The 25656-nt window shown below is 39.6% G+C and overlaps 1 protein-coding gene across 1 annotated transcript; it reads right to left on the bottom strand.

Moving 5' to 3' along the window:
• Nucleotides 1-3558: 3558 nt before the first annotated feature.
• LOC140232586 (CCR4-NOT transcription complex subunit 10-like) lies at nucleotides 3559-24572 on the bottom strand. The gene is made up of 15 exons (XM_072312681.1): nucleotides 24485-24572; nucleotides 23142-23463; nucleotides 22263-22413; nucleotides 20201-20343; nucleotides 19546-19614; nucleotides 18766-18858; nucleotides 11381-11633; nucleotides 10147-10337; nucleotides 9435-9559; nucleotides 8472-8642; nucleotides 7494-7682; nucleotides 6741-6868; nucleotides 6153-6394; nucleotides 5558-5633; nucleotides 3559-3873 (listed from the first exon to the last, which is right to left on the bottom strand). The coding sequence occupies exons 2-15, from the start codon at nucleotides 23433-23435 to the stop codon at nucleotides 3653-3655; spliced, it is 2346 nt and encodes a 781-aa protein (XP_072168782.1). The 5' UTR covers nucleotides 23436-23463; nucleotides 24485-24572; the 3' UTR covers nucleotides 3559-3652.
• Between the last annotated feature and the right edge of the window lie 1084 nt (nucleotides 24573-25656).

Here is a 25656-nt window from a genome sequence, read left to right as displayed (position 1 = left end):
TATTTACCGCGGGAAACAAAATTTGTGGCCGCTATACACAGGGTCTTTAACATGGCTTTTTCTCTCGGGGGGATTTTTCAGTGGCCGCTATAGAGAGGTGGCCGCTAAGGCAGGTTTGACTGTATATTTGTATATATATATATCACAGGGAAAAAAAAGTAAGAAGAAATCAGAAATAAGGAGGAAAAGAAAACCAAGGTACATGTATATGAATCTCCAACACTCAAATCACAAAACAGTAGTCTGTATAATCAATGAAATGCAACAATAGGTACAAATTCACTGGTTGGTCTTAATTAGCCATTTCTTTTTTTTATTTTCTCATAAAAGTTAATGCATATTTACACATACTGGCATCGATCCCGCAAATAGGTTCTTTCCTCCTTTGCAATGAGAAGGGAAAGAACATGCTTTCAGAAAGCCAAGTACATTTCTGCCCACTTCAAAAAATTATCATTAGTTCTTATAGAGCAAATTTTGCTCTGCTTTTCCAATACAATAAACATCTTCAGATAATGAATTATAACATATGAATATAAATGCTCATTCAATAATTCTTATTGAGGAATACACGCTTTCTTTTTTTTTCTAATTCCAAACTAACGGCACAGTGCCTGTTACTGTCCTTTTAAAAAATAGAAAGGCAAAGGAGATAATCAGAAAATCCTGCGTGAAGGAAGGAAGGAGAGTAAGTGAGTGTGAGACGGCCCAATTTTTAATGTCAATACAAACTAAGAGAAGCATCAGCTATAGATCCTGCCGGACTAATCAATTCAAAAGCAATGAAAAACCAAATCAAGAAAGCGAAACCTTACAACCCACGCTTCATACGAGTGATCAATGCATTACATTGTGAAATGAAAACTGGAAAAAGCCATAATTCAAGGCAGTTTAATCATTTTCGTTAGCTCTTAAAGACACTCTATTTCTTTAGTTCATAACTGTGACGCTTATTGTATTCCCAATGTAAATGAAATAAATATATTAGGGTAATATCTCAAACCAACTACCAATCATTTATAATGCAAGCTTAGGCTAAAGTTGGCAATGCAACGACTGAAATTCACCGCAGTCACAATGAGACGGAATTCACAAAGTTATTGGTAAACAGCTGCTCCTGTAGAAGGCATCGTTTGCTCTATACTCCAACCATCATGCCTTGGCACATGTCATCTCTGATTTAGTTTGTGGCACAGAAATCTCACTCAGAGAAATTTTACACTCATTTGAGATTTACGAAAGCAGCATGATAGTGTATAGTCTGCCATGGAGCCACACACGGACCCTCGAAATCGTCCCCGCAGTTATTGAGCCTGAATACAAGACTTGTTCCAATAACCAGAACACAACAACAACATCAGAGCAGAAATTGCACAAGTCACTGCACAAGTTGAGCCTCCCAACCCGACCACAAAATAAGTGAGATGCTCATCTTTACCTGCTGCTGTTGAATACTACAAATAAGATCAAAGACAGGACGAAAAATGTACATTCGGGTCCCATATTGCGCAAATCAAATATTTACGCTCCTGCTTGCAAACTTTGCGTTTCTGAACAGGTGATGATGTCACCTGATTTGTTGATTCTCTGCGGAAAAACTTGGATATGCGCAGGCTACTCTTAAAATGGATTGCCTGTTCCTTCAGGTGGCTTGCTCACTCAACAGGAGAGACTTCACTCTCATCAGATTCAGAAAGTGTCAAATGGAACTGTTTTCTCAGCCACATACAGCTATAAACCATTTATGATGACAAAGAGAGTACTGTGCAACAATTACTGGCCATGAATATTGATAATGTTCTACATTGTGGCAAATGCTGTCACTACAATGCTGACAACGACACCAGGCTCCAATCTCTATACACCCAAAGTGACTGTAGTCTTCATTCACGGAGTTTAGTCCTTGTTGAAATCTATTTGGAAGTGGTAAAAAGCAAATCAAACAAACAGGAAAAATTCTGTTCAGGTGACAGAGATCTGCCTAGAACGTTTCACAGGACAGCATTCAGATTTCAAACAACAATGAAAAGCAGCGGTCTTGCCTTGACACTTTCCCTTTCGCAGTATGATTTTCATGCATCTGTTGCTTCGATGTGACCGCTGTCATTCACGGCAACTCTGTGATCAGAGCTGCATTTCATGATAGGATGTTACGATAACAAATCTTGCTGGAATAGCAACTTCCAATAGCAACAACCAATCAGGAAGCTGGATTCATGTCAGTGCCATGACAACTGCCATTCCAGCAGGAGTTGCCATCATAATATCAACTTTTTCTTGGAATACAACCCATGGTGTGCTTCACATGAACTGATCTTAAAGAATACGACTCATCTTCCCCAAAGTTCAAAGTTCTAGACGGTAAATTATGGTTAGAAAGCACAATTCATTACTGAGCACTACCAGAGGTATTACCGGAGGTATTACCTGGAGTCCTAGCTTATGCCTTTGAAAGGTAAGCATATTGACAATATCAATAGAGAATCACAGACAATGACCTAAAAAAAAAAACAACAACATAATATCAAAGAGCAATTGCTCCCTAAATTTTGTACTCATTTTAAAGGGACTAAAGGCATAATGCTGATATCATGCAAATTTATTATGTCACATATTGCTTTAGATCTATTTCTCATTCTCTCAATTAAATACATACCATACTGTTCACAAAGAGAGGTTTTCTGTCAATTTCTAATGCATAAATTGATTCGACTGTATAACACAGCTAATATATCACTCCTCACTAGGAAATAAACTATTACAAATGCACTTAAAACATGGGCGCACACGTGTTATCAGCTGTTACAGGCCTGGGCGGTCCTAGAGGTATGGCAATATTATTTGCATGATTTTTACTTTCTGAATTAAATTCATCTCTGCATCTAAATAACTGAATAACAGTTTTATGGGGTGGGGGGATACACATCACGTACAATGCTGTCAACTTCCACATAAATATCAAGAAGGTTCCATAAAGTCTACGGAGAAATACCTTGCAGGACACATGTACTGTAAAAGTGGATATTTTTGTCTGAGGAATTCTTCATACTCACCAAGTAAGATAAACATCATGTTTTCTTAATTTCGCAGATGGTCAAGACAACTGAGCAAGCACTTCAAATGGCTCAACTTTGTCATGGCGGCAAAGGTTTTCGGCAGCACGTATTACTGTAAAAGGTAACTGAGCCGCATTTTGACAGCAATTAAGTCATGCTACAGGACTAGCAAACATGAAGAAAATTACAATCAATGTAGCTTTTACACCCCTACAATATACCTGCCTTGAAATAAAAGACACAAATATTAGACATAACAAGCAACTAATTTGCGAAATTCTGTGCTATCTTCATGTTGACCTAAATGTGGGAAAATTTCCATCCCGCCAAAAAGTGTCCACCTTTACAGTACCTCAGTAGACAACTATAATATTCCCTAATCAGAGAGACTACTAAGTAGTCAACGTTCTCACAGACACGTCTTACAGGCTTAAAACAAAGTTAGGGTGAACCAGGCTATACTGAAGTGATACTGGACAGAAATTTAATATACTCACACCTGGAAATAAAGGGCTACGCAAGGAGAATGTGCTATTATACATACTGTAGTGGCATGTAGAATGAAATATTTGAAATTGAGGAATGGGGGAATAGATCTATCTCCAAGCGTTGGCCCCGGGCTTACCCCCTCCGATGGGGGTTGGGAGGCCGAAGGCGGAGGGGCGGGCGGTGGCGGGTGACCCTATTGGCGTGGGGAAGACACCTGGGCTACTGGAGGAGACGGGCGGGGCGATGACCGGCGCTTCCAGAGGGGTGGTCTTGATGTACGGAATCATCTGTTGCTTCTTGACCATCTGAAGGGCCATGTTGTAATTACCTGTGTAAGGGGTGCAGAATGACAGCTCTGTATACACAAGTGTTCTCCTCCATGGTGCATTTTGTAGTTTTGGAATGAACATGAGCACACAGAGTTTGTTCTAACATGTGATGCTATGTCAGGGTCCCATTTCATGAAAGATGATAGGATAGCAACTCTTGCTGCAATGGCAACTTCCAATGGCAACAGCCAATCAGGAAGCTGGATTCTTGTCATTACCACGACAATTGCCATTCCAGCAAGAGTTAACATCATATCAACCCTTTATGAAATGGGGCCCAGAAGTTACTTGAGCTAAATATTACTTACATTACTTGTACACTGTCAACCATGCTGAGTACCCGATACTTACTTTTGCAAGCGTAAACTAAGTTTTCCACGACAGCAGACACACATGCAGTTCACAAGAGCATCTTTATTGCTTATAAAGTGACACTCCAGCTAATAATATGTTTCAATATGAAACTTTTTATTAACAAATTTCTGGAAAAAAAAAAACTAGATATATCGCTACAGCGACTGATATGCCTCCGCCATAATGCATGGTTCTCCTAATAGGTCTATAGTACAATGTCTTGACAATGTGTGATGACAGTTTCACACAACTGGCAAAATATTAAAATGACAGGTTTGCCACAAATGTGTTGAATGTTCACTTTCCTAGAACTAGGTTCAATTGGATGAATGATTAAAATGTCAGAGTGCAGGTATTTGGGGAACTGATGATTTTTACTTGACTTTTGACCCTTTTATAAGTTTATGCATTGAGTAATTTTCAAGGTATTGAGAAAAAGTATAATTTCAGTATCAAATGGGAAAATAGCATCATCTAAACCTGGCCTTTGACCTTTGACCTCACAGTTCCAAAGAGAATCACTGTTAGGTTGAACATGCATAAATATGTAAGTTTCATGATGATACCTTGAGTTACTTTGGAGGAAAAAGTGCAATTCAGCACTTTCACTTGACCTTTGACCTTTTGACCTTTGACCTTTTGGCAAAAAACTTCCCACAGAATATATATAGGGTAAATCATGCACACATCAAGTTAAAAAAAAAACTTCAGGCATTGCATAAATATAAGAAAGTAGTGATATTTTGAGGAGTTGACCTTGACCTTTGACCCCCTGACCTTTGAACCATGACCCCCAACTTCCCTAGATAATCACTGCCCATTGGAACAAGCATATATACTAAGTTCCATGAAGATACCTTGAACCATTTGCGAGATATGGAGAAAAACATGAATTTTCAACCTTTTTTTCCCACAAAATAACCTGTGACCTTTGACCTTTGACCCCGTGACCCTAAAATCCAAACAAAGTATCATCCCCCCAGGATATGCCCTCATACCAAGTTTGATGCAAAATCACCTCACGGTTCTTGAGATATCGACAAAAACAAAACGGGACGGACGTACAGACGTACGGACGGACGTACGGACGGACGTACGGACGTACGTACAGACGTACGGACGGACGGACGACCCGAAAACATAATGCCTCCGGCCACTTCGTTGGCGGAGGCATAAAAATCATTGTAGCAACAAATCGCAAATGGCGACAATGGAAACGACACCAGTAATAATGACTAATTGATCAAGACCAAAACCGATTATTGCTGCTACTACTACTATAACTAGAATGTGATCCCAAATCTAGTCTCTGTACTCCAAAACACTCACCAGTGTGTAATTCCAGGTATATTGCTGTGTACAGTGCTTGCTTGGGGATGTCATGAGTCGGAATCAGGCGGCAACCCTAGAGGAGAAAATTGTACAGAGTTGTGTCACTATGTAACTCTTCAAACGAAATGCCTCTTGGTGAGATGAAAGGAACACTGTGCTGTTCTTCTCAATATTGCCAAGACGATCATATTTGAAGAAATATCGGCAAAAATTCTCTGAGGGTTTACTCCATTGCTTTGATAGGAGGAAGAGTAAAAATGCTTTAGAAAAACACTGCACTGGACAAGTATCACTGATAACAACTAAGCCCTTTTCAGAGTGCATAGTATGTCATTAGCACATTTCAATCACGTTCCAACAAGGTTTGATTAAAAAAAAACAACAACAACAACAAAACTTTGAAATGTAATTATCCTTTTAAAAACAAATAACAACGTACAACTTCATTGATTTCACTTTACATCCCAATTCTTCCCTGCATATCTCAAAACTTTACATCATTTCATTCCTGTCCACTTCATCTTCAATTCACTCTGCTAACTTTAAAGCGGAATGCCAAACATAGTCACTCCGACCCACCCCTATCCCATACCTGCGTCAAACACCGCCTGGCTTTGTCCCACTCGCTGCGCAGGGCGTGGGTGGTGGCCAGGTTGAAGAACATCTGGGCGCGGGCCACCTGGATGGAGGCCGGGTAGTACTGGTGGATCACCTTGCGCGGCTCTCCCCCCTCCCCCAGGTCTCCCGCGCTGTTGTTGTTCTGGGCCCCGCCCTGGCTGCCGGGCGCCTCGTGACTGTTGGCCTTGTCGTTGCGGTCCCTCTCCTTGTTCTCACCTGGCAAAGGTCACGAATATCAAGTTGGAATATACAGCATCACGTCAAAGGAATAATTTCGTAGATAAAATCCAGCTTAAGTGTAGACATTTATGAATTACTTGTAGTTTCTTAATCTTGCTGGATGCATATATTTGAAAGCTTTGTTTGTTTTATCGGAGGCAATACCTTGGCGAATTGTTAACTTTGTGAGCATCATTCGCAAAATCTATCAAAACTCAAACCACTGCTAAGTATGAAACATACACTGCACTATGTAGACTTTGTACAGTGTTTATGCCTTTCTAGTTCTTATCTGCTGACTCGCAAAGAAAAAAAAAATAGTTTGTGGAATGTCTTTAATTACCAAATTCAGGTGTTGGAGTGATGAGAACAGAGACATCACAGACAGTCTCTGGGTTTAGAAGCTGGATAGCTTCACCAATCTGATCCCGCTTCAGGAGGGCTTCGGCAGCATACATTCGGGCCAAGAACCTGCCAGGAAAAAAAATCAAAAAAAAAAAAAAGAATAATAAATAATAAATAATAAATAAATTGCAAGATATGGAGTTATTCAGTTTATACTACTATGGGGAGAATAAAACCCCACAAAGTTATTAATCAAATAAAGGAGCAACAACAAACACCAACTGATTACAAAATCAAATCGAAGAAAACTGGATAGAAAATTGGGTGAAAATTACGACAAGTCCAAAGACATCATTATAGCCTTGGCATCTCTTTGTTCAAATGTACCTACATACTATCCGGTTCCTTACCGACTGATAATAAGATGTTCTTCCCTGGACTATCAAGAAGTCATCTTCATTACCCTATTTCTTTCAACAATTTAAACTTCCAACATTATAGTAGATGTACCGGTCCTCCTTACACCAACATAATTTTACCCAAGAACTTACATCTCATATTTGTTTCTAGTCAATTGTAAATACTTGTCAAGAACCAAACACCTGCAAAGTCCAACTGACATACATTTTTAAGGTCTCCATAACTAACTTAAACATCTCTACAGCTTTTGGGGAAAATCTATTGCTGGTTCTACATATCTTTCTCTTTTGAAAAAATCTTCCCCCTTCCATATGAAATGAAGGAAGCTTACTGCAGTGAGCCAGAGAGCTTGGGCTGAGCTAGCAGAGTCCGGGCATGGTCAAGAGCCCTGGCGTCGTCCCCTAGACTGAGGGACACGTACGCGCTGGCTGCGTACACTGAACATCGCAGGTTGGCCACCTCGGGAGGTTTGAGTGAGGGGCCTGGAGGGGCAGGGATGGTCTGGGGGCCGGTTTGCTTGCTGGGAAGAGGAGAGATGGAAGGAAGGGCATGGCAGGGCAAGTGAATGTCAGATGTACATCAAACATATCTCAAAACATCGGACACCATGTCAATCCTTCATTTCATGCTTTATGGATATACAACAGGGAAGTGTGACCAGAATGCTTTTAACTCTTCTTTTAAATATAGTGTACGAACTGCAATATTTTAGTTAGCAAACCAGTGAAATGTAGGCATAGTCTTTAATAGTACAAAAATTGTTTGATCACATGACATAGCATAAGGTTTAAAAACCCAACCTCTCCTTTGACCTTCAGCAATATACCACAAGAGCAAATATCAGATTTCCCATATTACAGCTTTACATTGTGCATAGTATAATTTCATGCTTCCTGAATTATCATTTGAAACACAATGGTGCAGCCTGTGAACTGTGAGAACTTGGATGATAATACCAACAATGATGAGTATAAATATCTGTGGCATTTTCCTTCACTTTCACTCAATGAATTCCCCCATTATGCATAAGGTACATTTCCGCGGTCATAACAGAATTCTTTTTACAATGAAGTAAAAATTCATGTCCCGCAATTATCATCTATACATCTTTATATGATATATTGTTTGACTTTAACAAAATTCAAATATAACGAAAGAAAACTGCTGGTAAAATGAAATTTGCCAGAACAGGAGTTGCTTGTGTTTCTTTTCTGTTGCTCTGCTCAATGTCACTCCATCCTAAAACATTAAAAACAATGCACGTCTAGACATTTTCATTTATCATGCAGAGTGACCCTGTGTCACTCACTTTGCCGAGTCGGGCGTGTCCGACGTCTCGCTGCTGAGACTGGTCCTGGAGGAAACGGGCGTGGTTGGAAGACTTCCGCTCTTCTCTGGTAGGAGGGAGAGGGCGTTGCTCAGGCACAGAGAGGCAAACTCCAGTGATGCCACAGGCATTGCACCAGGCTGGACATCGGAGCTAGAAAAAGATTTTTTTGTCTTTTGTTTATTTCTTATGGTGAATAACAATGAAAAGTTGGTGTGCTGGTAATATCTAGGTTTGCCTTGTTTACCCCGTTTTGTTTTGCTTTGTTTTTTTCTTTCATTCACATGAGAAAACAAAATCCTTACAAGGATATGTATTGCCTTCAAAATCTTTATGCATCATTCTACGTAGAATCCTTTTTTTCATGGTACTAGTTCAGGGATAAAATCTTTTACATACTGTAAAACGAGGAATTTTCGCGTGCATTTTAATTTCGCGAATTTCGCGAGCGCCAAGATTCGTGAAATTAAAATGCGCGCGAAAGTTCTTGTCTACACTATATGCATTGAATGCCAGTGGCAGTTCGCGAAAATTTCATGCTGCAAAAAAGGCCGTCGGCTCCAATTTGCGAAAAATTCATGCCGCGAATATATCATGTTTTACAGTACTGCTTACATCATAACATCTTTTTTAAAATCTTGCTCCTCACTTTGACCTGCTGCCACACATCCTGTACAAAAGTCACTAGTTTTAGCTAATGAAAGAGTGACATAGTCTTTTCCTAGACCTAAAAGACGCTTCCTCAAATCTGCACCAATATTTGGAATACTGGCAAAGGAAAGAACATGCTAAAATTAAGTATAACATGTCAGCATTTCAAAAAATTTAAAAGCCATTTGAGCAAGAAGCTTGCAGCTTTCTAGAGAAAGAGAGAAAAATAATTCTTGGTCTTTGTATCTTTCCCTTGTGATTAAATACTGCGTCGGAAACCTGACAAGCTCATACCTGTTCGCCACGTCTCCTGTCCCGGGGGACAAGATGAACTTGCGGTGAGACCCAATCCCAATGGTGCTGTGGACGATGCTCTGCCGGTTGGAACCGGGCGGGCCCGTGCTGTCAGCATCAGCATTCTTCGCACAAAGAATAGTGAAATAAAGGCAACATAGGTTACTGGTCAGCTGGCTAATTCTAACAATCAACAAAATGAAACATCTCATTCTATCTTTTCACCAACCAAAGGAAAAAAAAAAGAAAGAAAGAAAAGAAAAAAGACATTAAAACTACTACATATGGTGACAGAGATAACAAATTGTGAGATGCTTCAATCAGAATTCTAATCTTCTCCCGTAAACCAGTCAATCTTGTGGCTGTAAGAAGAACTGAAAATTCAACTGGCTTGTTTTTTGTTTTTTGAATTGCAGATCTTTGATTTGGTTCTGTAAAACCCAATCAGAGTAACACACAAGAATGTCACATGTTGCAAAAGGATGCCAGCATGGCATGCGAGCTGCTTATGTTGCAGGAGAAATAGATAAAATGCAAGCTCTAAAGCCATTGGCAAAGCACTGATCAAGATCGTGATTATTTCAAAATTACATTTTAACTGCAAATCAAGACTTGACTTTCTCATCATTTGATTATGCATGATCAATGATGCAACATCATTACAGTCCATAATGATTGGTTTTGATGTCATTTTTTTTTTCTTTTTACCCACCGGTTTCTTATTGGCAGATATGCAGCATTCTGCAAGTCGTAGCCACAGCCTAGGGTTGGTGGGGAAAACCTGGACTGCCTCCACGAGGCAGTCGAATGCAGGTAGAGGGCGCCCTGCATGTAGCAATACGATGCCCGTGTTGTACAGGAGTTCATGGTGATGGTTTATGCCCAGGGTTTGGATGGCACGATCTGAAAGAGAGACACAACAGAAAAGTAAATAGGAGGCTGTTGCTGGCCTAAGTCTCTTCCCTGTTAGCAGTACAAGAGTACTACTATTCATGGCTTGAATCATTGCATTTTGTTCCAAAGACCTTCTCCTCCCCTCACAATAACCATGAGCCCTACATATAAACATACAGCTGTATTAACAATGTTAACTGAACAGCCATTATTACACAATAATCAAGTAGACTTAAATAAATATTGTTGAAGCGGAAATTTTAGGGCATTACGCGCAGACAGAAGCTGTGGTGAAAATAAACGAACGGGAATATATTTACATGCCTTATGTTCCAGTAATCTATGTCCCAATTCCGCAGAATTAAAAACAAGCAAAATTCATCTTACATGGCCGAGCGCGAAAAATTACTCATGCAAAAATATCAACTTTTACAGTACAGTTAAATCTGACAAACTAAATGGTAGGACTTTGATCAATGTGGGATGCGGACCGAAAGTAATTCTTCTGATATTTTTGTGTGCAAACCAATGAGAGAGATGTAAGATGATGATATCACCATCCCCTCTAATTTGCATACTGTAAAACCTGAAACATTTGGGCATGAAATTTCTCGAACTGGAGTAGACGGCCTTTTTTGTGGCATGAAACTTTTGTGAATCACCACTGGCATTCCATACACTGTGTAGACAAACACTTTCACAAATTTTGGCTCCTCTCCAAACAATTTACAGTACACAGTTGATACGAAAATCACTGTTCTGTAAAAATATGAACACTCTGTAACCATCTTACTCAAGGGCCCCATTTCACAAAAGATGTTAGGATAGCAATTCTTGCTGGAATGGCAACTTCCCATAGCAACAGCCAATCAGGAAGCTGGATTGTTGTTGTTACCATGACAATCGCCATTTACGCAAGAGTTGCTATTGTATCAACTCCTTATGAAATGGTGCCCAGGTCCATGTTAGAATAAACTTTTACCATTCTTCATGCTTGATTTTGACAATACTCTAATAGAGAGAGAAAAAAACAAACAAATTGTGACTCGTACTAGCTCTCTTGGGCAGTTCTTTAACGGCCTTGGCATTCTCTTGGAGTGCGCGGCGGGCGTAGTGCGCCCCCAGGTGGTACTTGTGCATGGCGTAGTGGACACAGGTCAGGTTGTTGAAGTACATGACCGAGATGCACTGGCCTGTCTGCCGGTGGTCTAGTCCCTCGGGGGAGCTGTTCAGCAACTTGATGGCCTTCCGATTGTTCTGCCGCTCAAACTCAAAGTTGGCCTTCAGGAAGAGGGTGATTGGGGACTGCAAAAAGTGAAAGCCAATGGTAAAGTTCTTACAAGATTTCCATGAAACATAATTTAGTATGATATTCGTACAGAGTTATGCTCTCCAGTTGGGAATAACTGAAAAAGAAACACTCACACACAACTATGCTGTTACACAATTTTCTACACTCACAAAACAAAACAAAAATCTCAATGATGGAACAAACTGATGCAAAAACCATAGTGCAAAAGATAATCTCACTATGGTACATGTATCACCTTCTTTCTTACAATCATAAGGCCAAAAAAAAAAAATTGTTTGTTTGCCCTTAATTGCCAAAACCCAAGAGGGTCGGTAGGTCGATTTTTTTTTTTTTTTTTTTTTTTTTTTTTTTTAATACAGGGTACCTTTTTTTCCATGTCAATGCACTCAAAACTCCAAGAGATTCATTCAAATTTACGTCTTGCCAGGGCCCGGTAGGCGAGGCAAAAACACTCACTGACAAACACTTATAACGTTCATCTTTGTTAAATTTTGCAAACAGCTCCAAAAAAGTACCTTCCAGGAGATGCTGGCAACTGAACTCCAAACAGTTTTGGTGCCATGACAGCTGGTTACGGATGCTGCAAAAGTAGCCATCTTGTGAAGGGCTGCACACTAACCCATTTTTTCTGCCGGTCCGACCTGTCTCTGTCGGACCGGTAAATGCCCCGTTTTACCATTTTTTACAGGTCCGAACAGAAAATTTACCGGTCAACAACGACAACATAAAAAACATTAAATGACTTGCAAACTTATTTTCCTGTTTTTTATGGATGTACCCCCCCTCTTGTACATTTTACAGATTAATATCTTTTTAAAAAACTTGTATTATTTATTGCACAAGAAATTTAAAAATAAAGACAGGAAAAAATTAGAATGTTTGTTTGTGAATTTAATAGTGTAAAATGATAATGAACAAAATCAGATTGTATCAAATGCGTTTGTGACTTTTTCTAAACATCAGCGCACGAACTTGCTGCGTAACCTGCTCTTGGTGATCAGTTGGATTGCGATGATTTAATGAATTATTTTAGCTGTGATATTTTCTGATGCACGCGATACAAAGGGTTCTTTATTTTTCTCCCGATAATCTCTTCGCATTTGTGCATGCGTTCTTGAAAGGTACACGACATGCAGGCCGAATTCGCAATCCTTTTTGCGCCCATTTCCACCTCAAATATTAGCGGGATTGTGACGATTTCATAAATTACTTCGGCTGTAATATTTTACGATGCACGCGCCAAAAGGGGTTGAAAATGCGTCCTTTATTTTTTCCCGATAAACTCTTCGAATGTCGTAAGTGCGTTCTTAAAAGATGTACCACACGGCCGAATTCATGATACTTTTTTGCGCCTATTTCTACCTCAAAAATGTCATCGGGATTGTGACGATTTCATAAATTACAATGTACTTCGGATGTAATCTTTTGTAATGCACGCACCAGCTAGAATGGTTGAAAATGCGTTCTTTATTTTTCTCCCCATAATCTCTTCGCATTCCGTAAATGCGTTCTTAAAAGATAAACGACACGGCCAAAAATCATGATTCTTTTTGCGCCTATTGTTTCCTCAAACTTCAACGGGATTGCGATGATTTTATGAATTATTATTCGGCTGTAATCTTTATGATGCACGGGCCAAAAGGGGTTGAAAATATGTCCTGTATTTTTCTCCCTATAATCTCTTCGCATTTCGTACATGCGTATACGACACGGCCGAATTTACGATCCTTTTAGCGCCTATTTCTACATCAAATATCAGCGGGATTGCGATATTTCGTTAATTATTTCGGCTGTAATCTTTTGTGATACATGCACCAGAAGGGTTGAAAATGCGTTCTTTATTTTTCTCCCGATAATCTCTTCGCATTTGTGCATGCGTTTTCAAAACTATACACTGCATGCCATGCAGGGCCGAATTCTAGATTTTTTTTGCGCCTATTATTGTTTACTCAAATTTCAACGGGATTGCGAAATTTTCATGAATTACTACTCGGCTGTAATCTATATGATGCAAGCGCCAAAAGGGGATGAAAATGTGTCCTTTATTTTTCTCCCGCTAATCTCTTCCCATTTCGTACATGCGTTCTTAAAAGGTATACGACACGGCCGAATTCACGTTCCTTTTTGCGCCTATTTCTACCTCAAATATCAGCGGGTTTGTGGCGATTTCATTTATTACTTCGGATGTAATCTTTTGTAATGCACGCACCAGAAGGGTAAAAATGTTTTTTTTTTTTTATTTTTCTCCCGATAATCTCGTCGCATTTTTGTGCATGCGTTTTAATAACCAACACGGCATGCAGGACTGAATTCAAGATCCTTTTTGCGCCTATTATTTCCTCAAATTTCAACGGGATTGCGTTGATTTCATGAGTTTTTATTCGGCTGTAATCTTTTATGATGCACGTACCAAATGTGTCCTTTATTTTTTTTTCTCCTCTATAATCTTCGCATTTCGTACATGAGCTTTTGAAAGGTGTACGACGCGGCCGGCCGAATTCATGATCCTTTTTGCGCCTATCTTCATTGTGAGATCATTCTGAATGAATGAAAATATTCATTTGTGAAATGACTGTGTAAAATGAAACTGAACGCAATCAGATCCATTTACTGTATCGCTGAATATCGAATATGTTTTTACTTTTCTAAAAATCGACACAAGTAGATTAGTTCTAACATGTCAACTGCCACACTGCTGCGAAGCCGGGATGCACGCAGCCGGGATTGGATCGTGAGTAAAATGACCCAGAAATGCGTGCGCTTCTAATTCTATCAATGCTTCTTGTCTGGCATGACCGCCGATCGCAAGCAAACGAAAATCAGTTACACTGTACATGCTTTGCATGTATTGCATGGCATGGCAGTGCGTGAGCAGCGCCAATGCGCAAGCTAGCGCGAAGATAAAACTGGTCGCCAGTGTGCAGCCCTGTACTAAGTGCATAATATACATGTATGCATTGATTGGATTTCGTGCGCGTGCATGCATGTGAGCCAAAAAGGTAGCTACATTGTAGCATGCAATGCATGCTATAAAACGTAGCCTGAGGACCCGCGCGGCCCGAACACAATTACGACGGGTCGATGAGATGAAAAAAAAACCAAACATTTTTAGACTTTTTTTTATTCTTTCTCTAGTTTAAAATGGATAATTTTGGGTTTAAAACCATTCACAAATTTGTAGAAGATGAAATTTGTGGAAAAAAATAAACTTGAAAGAGCAAAAAAAAAAAAAAAAAAAAAAAAACGCGACCCGAAATTTCCGTGATTTTCGGTCGGTCGCGAAGGGCAAACAAACCATTTTTTTTTTTTGGCCTAATCAACTATAGCACTTTAGATGTCCATTCTACTGTTGTCTCTAAAATGTAATCAGCCTTTCTCATTCATTATACAAATAAATCAGGGCTCGACCTTAGCGGGAGCCCGGGGACCATTGGCTCCCCAGAATCGCTACGGGCTCCCTAGAAATGTATGAAAAAAGCCCAGCTGGCTCCTCAAGTTTTTTTTTGCCGTATAGCCTCACGTTTCAACACAGAATTTAGTTTATGTACCGTACACACTCACACTATCATTTAATTGACGAGCGCGAGCGGCCCCGGCGCGCGCAGCGAGCCCTGACGCCCGAATTAAGTTATTATCCCTGCAATTGCAATATAGACTATGCGCACACGCAATTCGCTGCTTGCGTACTGTGTACAGCGAACGGAACTTCGCGCGCCTGAATCCCTGTCGCCTACGGACCCTGAATGTTTACATCGATCGCCGTGGTATTCCTCTGTGTGTGGCCGGCTGGGGAGCTTGAGTATAAAGCTACACACTGTAGCCAGCTGAAACAGTACCTTATTTCGTTTTGAGTCGGGGTAGAAGCGCTCCGTTGTGCAATATCTGCTTCTTTTTCTCTACTTCTTCCGCCTATCCCTTGCCTCCCACGTACGAAATGATTTTTAGAGTGTTGTGTGTGTTTTTTGTAACGTTATTGCATCATTTTTCTGCAAGGAAGAGGTGAGTTTCTGTTCGTGTATTGATGTGCACTGTGCAGTATGTGCAGGTGGAAAGCGTTCGAGCTTTATTTCCCGCGAGTATCGTGGAAACTCGATGTATTTCTAGGCCTATTGAAGGAGATCTCATATAACAGAATACAAACTATTTTCCGGTCAAAATGAATTAATTTCCTTTGTTTTGTATCGTTTCTTGACGATCCCAAGGATCTCGTCGCAATACCGAGTTTCCGATGTGTATAAATTTTCGCGTAGCTTTTGGTGCTGCAAACTTTTGCTAGGGCCTTATCCTACTACTAAACATATCGTTCCATTTCTGTCGTTTCTCACACCTCGTTTGGTACGATTTCTTCCATTTTATATCACTTTATCCGTTCTCTTTATACTTTGAAATATTTAAACATAATTCTTTCAAGTGTCTCGCACTGTTATTTTCGTAACAGCGATTTCTCCGATTTGCAGCAATACTTTTTCGAATCGAAGCGACGTGTGTTGTCTTTTCTAAATATTTGTGTTGTTGGGAGGTGTTGATACGTTGTATTTGTTATTTATTTTCCTCGGTGTTTATCTCGAGGGACTATGCATGTTTCTTAATGTTGATAGGAAAAGGCTAAAATGATCTGAGTGATGTCTAATGGTGATGAAAACTATGCTGGTATAAAAAGACGGCTTATTGTGAATGCTGAGCGTACGTGCCTTTCGTTTTATTTCACTTTCCTCTTATTCTTCTTTCCCCCTTCACACTCATCTTCCCCCTCCAAAGAATGATAAAAAAAGAAATTACATACACCTCACAACAAAAAGATCCACGATCTACCAACCTTCGTAAAGTTAAATCTAAATGTTCGATATCAGCAAAGAATAAGGGGAAAGCACGAATGACAATAAATTAGAGCGAAGAGATTGTGAAATACTGAATACATGCAGTCTCTGCGGCTCGAAGAAACTTGACACCCACCCATCTCCCCTTGTGGAAATTTCCACAAGAGCAGGTGCCACACCCAGGTGCGTGCCAGACGAAAGAATGCGCGCGCTGGAATAAACAGCGTGTAAATAGTACATGTATCCTAGAAATATCGATCGAAGAACCAGCTCATTAGTTGAATTAAAGGAATCATTGCAAAGATATCGTGATTCTATAACCTTTCTTTTGGCGTATAGTAGGAAACATCAAACAGTCGAATATAGTGTACTTAATCGAATATCTTATGTTCCCTGAAAAATAAAAAAAAGGATCGATTAAACAGTCAATTAAAAAGGCAATCACAGAAATACTTAAAAGGTCTCGTATGCCCAGACAAATTCACTACGAGTAGGTCCAATGAGATGCAGTCATCACCTGGTTAAACAGAAAAATCATGACCATTGACAATTTCAGTTCATGCTCATCATAACTGCTTATTATTTTTGAAAGTTTTGGCTATCAGCATTCGTTCGTAGGTGGTTTTTTTTTTTGTATGTTTTTCCTCATGAAAGACGTAATGACTTCTTCGTATCGAATGTAAACTGCATGTTTACCGTAAACAAGCCATTCAGCTCAGCTATGGCGCATTCGATCCATCGAACTTGCAGTAACCTCTTAGGCTGGAGCACATGGCGCATTCCTTTAAACTTGAAAGTGAAACCACGTGTTTGCACAGTGGCGCAACCACACACAGCGCGGCATTTTGCGATCATCGTTATAGCAGACTTTCCGATTCCAGTCAGGGTAAAAGAAATTGGAATAAGTTCGGAAAATACTGATGTTTAAAATCCAGTACAATGAAAAAGCCTGAAAACAAGGCATGATTATGTTTTATAGTAAACAATAGTTGGAAACACCGAACAGAGTTTTGCATTCGCTCACACAGAAGCTTTCTTGAGAAGATGAAAGCATTCCCCCTCCCCTGCTAGATAGTGGAAGCTTCCATAACCAGCCCAACAAGTTTCTGGAGGTACATACATGTGCTTGTACACATGCATTGCGAGAAAGCAATCAATCAACGCTGAACATTGCATAGTTTGTATTCTTTATCGTGCTGGTGACCAGCTCGATACTTCGGCATGTGTCGTAATTTTATGTTTAGAGTCTGTAAGCCTTATAAGTCGACGAGTTTAATTCAAAATAGCAAAAAGAGGGAGATGGAAAAAAATACGAATTCTGCTGGAAAAATACGGATTTTTTTGCTGCTGAGTACGGATTTGCGCTTCCAAAGCTTGGCAGCTCTGCTGATCAATCAACATGATTGTGGCGTGACATGAATGTTTCTAACCTAGACCTTGCAGCTAAAAAAAGAAGAACCGAGAAAGAAAGACAATATAATGAATAGACCAGGGTAAGAAATTACAAAGGGAATGGGAGAGGGACCACACAAAACACCTACACACACACACACACACGCAGGTGCATGGCAGGCACAGGCACACACACACACACGCACACACACATTTTGACTGTGTTAAAACCCGTTAGAGACTAAGAACAAGGTCTCTTAGGCTTGTGTCTATGGAGAAATGCATGTTATGAAATCTTCTCCACCAGGTTAATACATGTAATAGACCTCTACTGCTGATTGTGACTGAGGGAAACGTGGCTCTCTAAAACTCAATTTGGCTCCCTAAAAAGGTCCCTGAGGAGCCCGGCTGGCTTCCTAGAAAAAAAGTTAAGGTCAAGCCCTGTAAATGTAAACTGTTTCACCTAACAGTGGTGTTCCATAAAATTCCCTTTTTGATTTTCAAAGCACCTTCGCTGTCTTCAAGTGGTCAACAAAAAAAGTCTGGATTGCTTTTTGGGTATCTATGCGCAGACCAAAATCAAAGAAATGGATTATGCTCACTGCATAACTTGTCACTTGACATCTATGAGCTTTATTTGTTTGTTTTTTGCATGATATATAAATATGTCTGTATAGATCTCTTTCTTTATTACTGACCACAGGCATGAACATACTTTCATTTTTGCTTCTTGTGTATTATTCAAATGTATGTCCAATTTCAATCATTACTTTGCATACTCTGTTGACAAAATGAAAAAAAAAGTTTGATTTGAAATTGAAATTTGAATGGGAACCCCTCAATGTGTTCCATTTTAATGCAGATATTATGAAAAAAAAGAAGAAAAGTCCCTACATTAATCTGTACAAATACTCACCGCTCCGTTCGAGTTCATGACAGACTTTACTGATTTGATTTCCCTCTTGCACAGCTTCAAAGATTTCAGCTGCAAGTAGCACCTCGTTTTGAACTGCAGGTAAAGGATAATAATAATTACTGATGAACAACGCTTGTACAGCAAAACACAGTGTGGATGTCCCAATGCGCTCATGTAAACTGCACACATGCAAAGATGCTTGAAGTAACCTTTTTAATTTTTCCTTTTGTCAGCCATTGCTATCACACTTTGTTGTGATAACACAATTTCAGTTGTGTAATAACAAAATTGTGTGAAGTATTACCCAAAAAGGTATGTCGGAAGAATTGCAATCTCAGAGCATACCCAATGTGATGGTTATATAATTTTTAACAATATTTTTTTCAATAATTGATTACATCAATTACATAATTATATTGGGCCATAGCAGTATGCATCGCTGAAGAGTGGATCCTGTGCAGTGAGTTATTTGCATGCCATTCAATGCCACTGCTAGGGCAAGATTTGATCATCAGATCACATACTTCAGGAATAATAAGTCCTGTACTGTGATTGAAATCGCTTCACTCTTGATCTCAAACTACCCCCAAAACAAATGATCGTCCTGGCAAATCACGTCAACCAGACAAGTTTCTTGATGGACCATTTTGATATACTGCAACCAAAGTCCAAACGGTGGGAGATGAATTTTGAGCTCTTCTTTGAACTATGTTTTGCCTTTAATTCCCCTCTATCACTATGATTACAGTCATTGGTAGAGAAGCCTGAAGAGTTCATTACCTGGTGTACTCTGGCCTTCACCTTTTCTGTATCCACTGGGCGCCGGTCATCATCCTTGTTGTCCTTTCCCTTAAAGTGTGATCAAAATATTAAAATATTAACTCATGATGTCCACAACAGTCATGACCCATCAGCCATTCATATGAGGAAAGAATACTGCAGAATGGGTCGCTTTACAGTTGTAAGTTCAAGCCAAGCTAAACATCTGTGAACTATTGTGAATACACCACTACTCAAGACAGCTAATGCAATTTCTGTTTTTCTGTTGCAACAAAGTCAAACTCTAGCGCAAGTGACATGTGACAAGTGAATGTAAATCGATAAATTCATTTTCCATTTACTATAAAACACGGTATTATTGCGGCATGAAATTTTTGCGAATTGGAGTCGACGGCTTTTTTTCATGGCATAAAATTCTAACGAGTTGCCTCTAACATTAAATGAGTATAGTGTGGACAATAACTTTCATGTGCATTTTAATTTCGCAAATCTTGGCTCTCGAGAAATTAAAATGCATGCGAACATTCCTCGATTTACAGTATTCATTTCATTTATTCATTTTTCATTTAAATAAGATGATTACTGTCTTAATTTTTTTTTTCAACTTTATTTGTCCTTATTCTTTTTTCTTTTTTTTTTTAAACTGAAGTCTAACCTTGTCTCCAGACTCCTTCTTTGCCTCACTGCTCTGCATCAGTTTCTCCAGGTAGACCAGGGTGCCGTGGGCCTTGTCTGGTTGCTGGCTGATCAGGTAGCTCTCGATGAGGAGCAAGAGTATTCTCATGGCTAGCCACTCCTCTGCAGAGGTAGGATGAAAAGAATGTCATTGGGAAATAGAATCACTGGTAGTAAGGCAGACGGTGCATTACATTGAAGCAAGACAAATGAAACACATCGGCATAAATGAAATCTATGTACAAAGAGTCTAAATGCAGAAACCTATCCATTTTCATCAGTTTGAGATATTTGAGACTTAATCTGTCAAATAACAAGGAAAATTATGTATGTGATAATCTTCACAAATATTTCTTGTTATGTAGTGAGTGCACTATCACATAAAATATTCTATTTTTGTTTATTTGATGATGACCTTACTTACAAAAAAAAAAATAGAGTGGTGTACATTGGTTTTATATTCAAACTCATCACCTGTAGGAAATGCAATAGACAAAGAATAGCAGGAAAATGTCATAAAACTCTCTCTCTCTCTATATATATATATTTTTTTTTTCCTTTTTTTTTTTGCATTGAAAGGATATGAACAAAGGAAATAATAAACTCAGTTAAACATCACCATGCTCACTGATATGCCTAACCATTGCAGTCACTTACCCTGAATTACATCATGAATAGAACAGTTTTGATGACACTGCTGCAAATGTGATAATATGATCAACAAATTTCTTAAATTTTAACATACCGTATTCGCTGGCGATAAGGCCGCAGCGCCGAACAAGCCGCATCCTGACTTTGGTGATAAAAAACAGACACACAAAAAAAAACATCAGAGGGATTTTGCCCTGATCAAGACTTTACTACTTTTCCACATTAGTTTTGATAAGAAACTTTGTTATTTCTACGTTTCCAAGTGATTTTTAACAATTATTATGTTTGTTTTGTCATAAGCTTTTCCGGTTGATGCAAACTGCATGTCAGGATTTTGAATGATATTTCTGTGTGTAGGACCCTGATGTGAAGAATGACTGAGTGTGTGTACACTCACACGCATTATTCAACAGCCAAGTACTCGTGTGTCTTCATTCACACACACTGTAGGCCTACTATTCATGGTCGAATATCGCATGAGATAATGCTACTGATGCGTGCAGGAATTGCAGTCGCCGCTACACCAATTTGCAATCGCGCTGTGCTTTCTTTTTTAGACTTTTAAAAAAATGTCCTCAGAATCGGCACCAGCGATAGTAATAAGTAGGTCATGGAAAAAAAAACCAACAACACACAAACATGTTGTCACTTGATTGCAGAGCATAGTATTGTCTGTAAGACTGATTAATTCAGTGGTTGATATCGCATTGCTCATCGGCACATTGCATAGTCCAATATATGTGATTATGCATGCTGGTTAGGCAGGTGATATCTGAGTTGGAAAGAAAATAATTTGCTTGTGCTGGCATACAGGACGCACCCCGACTTTACTGCTTTTTTTTTTCGCTAAAAATAGCGCGGCCTTATCGCCGGCAAATACAGTACGTGACTTCTCGACACTCATCAAACTTTTTCCAATTATTTTTTGCTGTATTACTCGTTGAACTCATACTGAAGACTGAAGTTTGCATTATTACACAAGGAGCCAATTTGAAGATTTGATGTGTGCTCTGACTTTGATTTTATCACAGTTTGACAGATTTAATATCAAAAACTTCTTTCATTTCCAGCAAATTATGTCAAATAGTATTGAGAGACAATGAATATCTGTTACATTTTAATGTAATATTACACTCTGAAGGTAATCCAATGTCACATATCAGGGGCATTGGCTCTTTATCCTATCAAACAGTTTACTGCATGCTAACATCAACCCTCACATTTCCTGTTGGGACATTTCCTGTTTTGATATGTTGTGATCCAACTGTTTACTCCGGTGGTGAACTCTTGTGCATTGCTTTTCTGGTTTCAGTTAACACGACATCTCTGTGTGTGAGTGTGTGTGTGTGTGTGTGTGTGAAAGAACAAATAGCACAAACTCCAGGGCTCACCCAGAGGTTCGATGACCTGGAAGAGCTTCTCCAAGATGCGGATCGCCTGGTGATGTTGCCGAAGATGATGTAGGAGGACAGCGTTGTTGAAGAAAAAGATGGCCTGGTCTGCATCCTCTAGTGTCTCAATTTGTTCCAGGTCAATATGAACCTTTGGTGAAGACAAACACAAACAAACAAACAAACAAAAAAGTAAGGTCAAAAGGATTTGATAATCCAATTACTGATATGACATACCAATACAGGCACATCGTTCCGACTTGACAGAAGTTTGCCAGTGTGCTTTGGCATCAATGCCATATTAATGAATTGAAATTCAAGTGTTCTTTTTTTTTCCTTCTCCAAACTCAATATATATGAGTCCTAAATAACATGAACAGAACAAATAGAATGGACACACTGTACAGCCCTGCTTCTCAACCAGTGGGCCATGAATTTCTTGCAGGTGGGCCGTGATGTTAGCTAAAAATAAGATAAAACAGATTCATATTTGATCTAACTATGAGTCGGCTTAGCCTCGTTGAATAGAGCGCCTCTATCTTTCACCTTGTGCGAAATTTCGTACCATTGCACTCGTGACCATTCACTATTTGTATAATATTACATTTGACTGGGGAAGTCATACTGTCGAATAACTGTTTGATATACAGGCCTATTCATGTTGGGCTGCAGAGAGCCTGGAACAGCTTTGAACATTGGCACACATATAACTCACCAATCAAAATTTTCAACCCTCTTTCCTAAAAAACTAAAATCTTTGTCACTGCTGTTGTTGTTTAGTTCAAACGACATGCATCTATTTTGAAATCCTCTGACACAGCTTAGAAGGGTGAGATGCTGCCTCCAACATTTAAGGCTCATTACAAGGCAAGAATTTACCTGATTACACACTTGGCCAAGGCGGCGCCTGAAGTCATCCACATTCCGGCATCCTGACTGGTAGAAGAGGGCAACAGCAAGGTTGTGCTGGACCTTGGGGTCCGTCGGACGCATGGATGCCAGTTTGCGAGCCTGCTCCACACACCCGTTGTAGTTGCCTGCCTCAAAGTGGCTGTGGGCTGCTGTTGCCACCTCCTTCTCCTCAGCAGTAATGACTGGGCTGGACAGTGGTGGAGGCGACTCTGATCGCTTGTTGCTGGCATCCTGTTGATCGCGAGATTCCTTGTCGGCCATTGTCTACTTGGGGAAAAAATGTCCTGGGCTGGAGAAAACAACAGGAATATTCATACAGGTATTTTGCTGTTCGCACACAGATTTGGAGTTAACACTTTCCCACAATTTCACTCTGGTCTTAAACATGTCAAACGTGTAAATGCAAATGTAAGGTACACAAAGAGTAAATACAGTAACATGTACGTATGTAGATAACACCATCACCAGCTTAGTGATTTATAATGCTTTTGGTACCTCTGGAGCAAAGGCACAACCTTTCTTTCAATACATACAGCTGTACAAGCGCATTTGGGGAAGCCCATTAGTAACTTTCCCTTCAATTGACAACATCCAATGCAATGCAGGTTTTCTATCTCTATTCTTATATCAAACCTTACATCTTGACCCTAATGTTCAAATAAATATTTTTTCAAACATATGTGCAACTACAGGGCTGCACACTAACCCATTTTTTTTTTCTACTGGTCCTACGAGTCCCTGTCCCTGCCAGGGGGCGGTACTTGGTCCCCTGATGTTCCTACTGTAGGTAACCTACATCAATAACATAGGCGAACGTCTGAGCACAGAGACAAGCACCAAGCTGTTCACATATAATGATTGCCTTCTAATATAGCACTGGCCTATGGGAGTCTCACTCTCAACTAGTTTCCAATGTTGGCAGCCCTGATACTATATTGCAATGTCAAACAAACATCACTGGCACTGTATCTCGCTCTCTCATGTTCAAGCAACACCATAAACCATGCCATGCTGTAGCTAGCTGTATGTAGCTGTAGAAGCTGCAGTGCTAGCTGTGGTGCGGGGCCGGGCGGGCGGGAACACACGCACGTCAACTTGCACACTAATCATTTTCATCACAGTCCCACATACCCTATTACACGTCATGCTCAATCAATGGAGGAGAATGAGGAAAGAATCGTGACATCAGGCATCGCATAAGTAGACGTTCGAGTTTAAGTAATCATGAAGAGGCAACGTCACTTAATGTACAATTAAACCCATATAGATATGAACGAACATTTAGGAGAAACTATCATACGTATACTTACGAAGTTACCACACCACCTTCTGTTCTTTCTAAAGCGCGAGTTTTATGTCGAGCGAGAATATAGCGCGCTGCAATGTGCGCACGTGTGTAGTTGTGTGCAAGGAGCAATGCATTACATTGGGCGTGCACACACCACCGAACTTAGTTCGGTGGCGCGCACACACCCAACCAAACCCATTGACACCTTTCGGCCGTGTGCGCTGCACAGCACCCGCCCGCCGTACACAACAACGCTTCTTCCTGGATCGCCGCGCACAGACCAACAAGAGAGGGAGAGAGGGAGAGAGAGAGAGACACAAGAAAAAAAAGACCAAAAAGAAAAAAGAAAAAAAGAAAAAAAAAAAGAAGAAAAAAGCGACAACAACATAAACGAGCAAAGGGGAAAAAGCTTTCAAGCAGAAAACTGAATTTGCTCAAGAATCAAATCCCAAGAGAGATTTACAGAAACGATCGACTTCTCATTTATAGAACACACCTATAGGGATGCTATAGTATTGGTTGACGAGAACCTTAACTTTTTGCGAGATAGAAACCACTTAAGAAAAAGTTGTAAAGCATATACAATCCATCTAAGAGGAATTCATTATTTGCTGAAAATTGGTTTGGAAATGGCTGAGATATCCAAAACAAAGTAAAACAGAGCACTCCTAATAAAAGGTGGGTCCCACCTTTTTAAAAAGATCATTTTGATTGGGATATCTTAGCCATTTCATAACCAATTTTCATTTAATAAATTTTGAATTCCTCTTGGTCTTAGAATCTTATTATGTCTCTCCATATTCCATATTCCATTACCTAAAAAAAAAGAATCATAAACGAAAAGACATTGGAAAATCTCAATCCCCATCTCATTAATTTCAATACATTATCATCTATTAACCGGGATGGTGCAGTATTTTCAATTTCAATTTCAATTTATTTTCGTATTTCTCGATGGAAAATACATGGTATATAACAAAATATAATACAGAATGTCCAGCTTGGATATATACATGACGAAATAGGAATACAAAAGTAATACATAACGGTCGATGTGTCATTTTCAATCAAAGTAAAGGATGCGAAGAGAAATACGATGGAACCTACTAAAAAGCAAAGCTTGTTGAGTGTAGGTATTGGTGGAGATGAGAACTGGGCTTTTAACTTTTTGTGAGATACCAAGAAAACACTTAT

This window comes from Diadema setosum, chromosome 9, assembly GCF_964275005.1.
Source record: "Diadema setosum chromosome 9, eeDiaSeto1, whole genome shotgun sequence".
Classification (NCBI taxonomy): Eukaryota; Metazoa; Echinodermata; class Echinoidea; order Diadematoida; family Diadematidae; genus Diadema; species Diadema setosum.
This window is presented reverse-complemented; position numbering and strand designations above follow the sequence as displayed.